Source organism: Aplysia californica, unplaced genomic scaffold (assembly GCF_000002075.1).
Source record: "Aplysia californica isolate F4 #8 unplaced genomic scaffold, AplCal3.0 scaffold00708, whole genome shotgun sequence".
Classification (NCBI taxonomy): Eukaryota; Metazoa; Mollusca; class Gastropoda; order Aplysiida; family Aplysiidae; genus Aplysia; species Aplysia californica.
Genome location: NW_004797978.1, coordinates 137,553 through 140,835, shown reverse-complemented (window position 1 = coordinate 140,835; position 3,283 = coordinate 137,553). Strand labels below are relative to the sequence as shown.

Sequence of the window (3,283 nt, the reverse complement as noted above, 5' to 3'; positions counted from 1 at the left end):
GGGGGGGAGGGTGAAGTGAGAGGTTGAAGAAGGAAGTGGTGGGGTGAGGGAGGACTCAAGTCAATGGGAGGCTAAGAGTGAGGTATGGGACAGAGGAGAGGGTGCCTACGGGAGAGAATGAGTGGAAAGAAGCTGAAAACATGAGGAGAGAGGGGAGGGGAGTAAGTGTTACTTGGGATTGTGAACGTCCCATTGGCTAAACGCTTAATACGTCATTGCCAAACATACAAAATAAAAATCTAATTGATGATGAGTTGTTATGGATGGGTTTTGTTTTGTTTTGTTTTTGTTCTGTTTTGTTTTTTCGTTCAGATTCTGGCAAGAGAAAAATTGGAAGGGCTGTGGAAGACAAATATAGGATGACATCATCCCATAAGAAACATCCTGGCTGATGAATGATTTCCCCAAACCAGTGTGTAGTCCAAAAACTCGGGTCACTCGAATTGAATTAATACAGTTTTACAAAAAGATGTTGATAAAGAGATACAGACGTCCCCAGTTAGCTACATAACCAGCTATTCACAATTCAGCTATGAACTTACCACTATCGTTGCAAACATCGGTGGTGGTAAAAGTAGCTGTGTCGGCTGAAACACAAAAACACGTAGGAAATTGAACTTTTGTTTGACTTTTTAAAAGTCAAGGCATGATGAGAAGAACATGTGTAATGCTGAGCCTATTTTGGTTAAAAATACGAAGCGAGTTAAATCTGTATTAGTATAAAAATGGTGATGCTGAACCCTTGTGTAATGCTTCATCCGTTTTACAGTTTTAAATGACACGTGTAAACCAAGCTAAGGCAAGATTGATTTCTACAGACACAAATGTGACGTAAAATCCTGTTAGGTGAAAGCACTCATACTTGTAGCTCTAATAGTCAGTCAAAAGCTAGGATTGAAACTGCAAATTCACAACGTCAGATACGTGATGACGGACTACATTTTTGGAAGACACAAAGAGTAAAATTGAGTTAAAATTAAAAATTACTTTTTTTTCTACAATTTTAACTGAAACAGCCAATTTGAGGAGAAATAACCCTCATATATTACACAATCCAAAATATTAAATTTATTGTAAAGGGGTTATTGGAGAGACGGTTTTGACTGAGATTGCTTATTTTGTGAGTAAAAGCTTCCCCTTCCCCTCCTCAACCCCCATAAAAAATATTTATAAGAACCGCAAAACCCAACAAGAACAACAAGAACAAAAAATAATTGACAACTCGAAATATACATGTAACATGTTGTAAAGTTAAAAGATAAAGCAGTCTGGAGCACACGCTGCACATGCCTGTTAGCTCTAGTTCCAGAGAGATCCAGTCAGTCATTTTATTCGTTTAGCTACCTATCACGTTATTCCCACATTCAGCAATAGACAAACACTCTGGCAGATATCAGTATAGGTCAGTGTTGCTAGGTCGGCTGAAACATTCGAAAGTGAAATCAGGACTAGGCGGCGCCACAGCTGGGCACAGATGAGAGGTCAGTAAAAATACTTAAAGACGAACACTTTTCCTCATTCGCTCAAAACTGAACTCATGTTCGACCAGAGAGTTAACAGTAACACTAGTAAAACTGAACAATTCTCTGGTTTGACATTTTTAAAAATGAGGCATAATGAGAAGAACATGTGCCTATTAATTTTGGTTTAAAACACGAAGCATTCTAAATCTATGTTAGTAAAAAATAAGGTGAAAATGGTATAGGTTTAACGCCCTTATCAACACTTCTAGGTTATTTAAGAGGCGGGACCTCCGAGTTTAACGTCCAGTTCCAAAAGGACTGAGCCAAATGGAAAATTCGTGTAAAGTGCCTTTCCCAAAGGACACAACGTCTGAGCAAGCTGAGTCTCGAACCCCCGAACCCGCAATCTCACGATTACGGGTCCAATAGCCTAACCACTAGGCCACCGACGCCACTGCGGTAAAAATATGGATGTAACGCTAAATCCGATTTACATTAAAAAGATATAAGAAAAACAAACTATGGCTAGATTTTTAAAGACACTAATTTTAAAGTAATGCTAAATCCTGCTAGGTAAAAGCATTGGCCTATATATTTAATTTTGTAATGGTAAATCCATGCTCGGGTGAAGACATGTGTAATGCCAATCTTACGAAGCGTAAGACACTAAGGAGTGAAAGGCACGAGTCCTGTTAGGTCAAAACATAACGTATAGTCATTTGCAAAATAAAGAAGGCATTGCCGGGTAAAAGGTGTGTAGTGACTAGCAGTTTTCAGTAAAAAAAACAAGAACATCTCAGAACGTGTTGGATAATGGAAAAACCGCATTAGTAAGGGAAAACCAATGCTAATGCTAAGTAAATGTGTGAGTAAAGAAAATCGCATGTAAGGTAACATGGGGGATAAAATTCCCTTACAAAGTAACAACACGAGTAATAAGAACTAATCTGAACTGAGCCTTAAAGCTCAAAGTGTATAGTGCAGTAATTCTGCCGTTCCTCCTCCACGCCTGCAAAACATGAACTAGCTACAGTCGGAATGCCAGGCAGCTCAGTGCTTTCCAAATTAGATACCTCGGGACCCTGCTCGTGTCAAGGGGCAAGACAGAGTCCCGGACATTGAGGTGCTCTAGCAGGCCAAGGTTAAAGAGCATCTACCCCATCCTGGCCAACTCTTTTAATTTTTTTTTTAATAGTAGAGGGTTTTACGGCACTCGCAACTGCATAAGGTCATATGAGCGCCAAGGGGTGGGTGTCAACAGAGAAGTCTTTACAGGGAATCAGACTTAGACTGCTCTTTTGACAGGCAGAAAAAAAGGGAGAAAGATGTGCCGAATGCATCTCTGAAGCGATGTGACATTTCACATACAGCCGTGGAAGAAGCTGCTCAAGAATGCGCTGCCTGGCGCTCCTTAATAAGATCTGGAAATGCTGAGTTCTAAGACAGAGGCATCAGATGCGATAGGTATGGACGTCAGCTGAGAAAAGACCGAGACAACCTCACCTCCCAAATCAGTGCAGCCCTACACATCCCCTGCTTTCACTGCAACAGACGTTTCCGGGCAATGATTGGGACTGATCAGCAATCACCCCCCACCCCACATCCCTAGTGATGTTGTCAAGACCATCTGCTCCAGTGAAGGACGAACATCAATAAAAACTTCAGGCTTGGGCACAGCATTGGTTATGAAAAGCCAAGACTATGCTAAATCATGAAATACAAAAATCATGTTAGGACTTGCAGAACTGAGCACATCAAAACTCGTGTGTGATTTACAGAACGAAGTAGATTAGACACACTCTGTGGCTTTACAGACTCAA

At 40.7% G+C, this 3,283-nt stretch overlaps 1 protein-coding gene across 1 annotated transcript in view; it reads right to left on the bottom strand.

Moving 5' to 3' along the window:
* Positions 1–3,283, bottom strand: part of LOC101853970 (putative GPI-anchored protein pfl2) — a gene marked incomplete in the record, with an annotated part of 26,033 nt that overhangs the window by 2,863 nt on the left and 19,887 nt on the right. Inside the window, 1 exon segment of the mRNA XM_013088235.2 lies at positions 543–587. Coding sequence (XP_012943689.1) covers positions 543–587 — 45 coding nt within the window.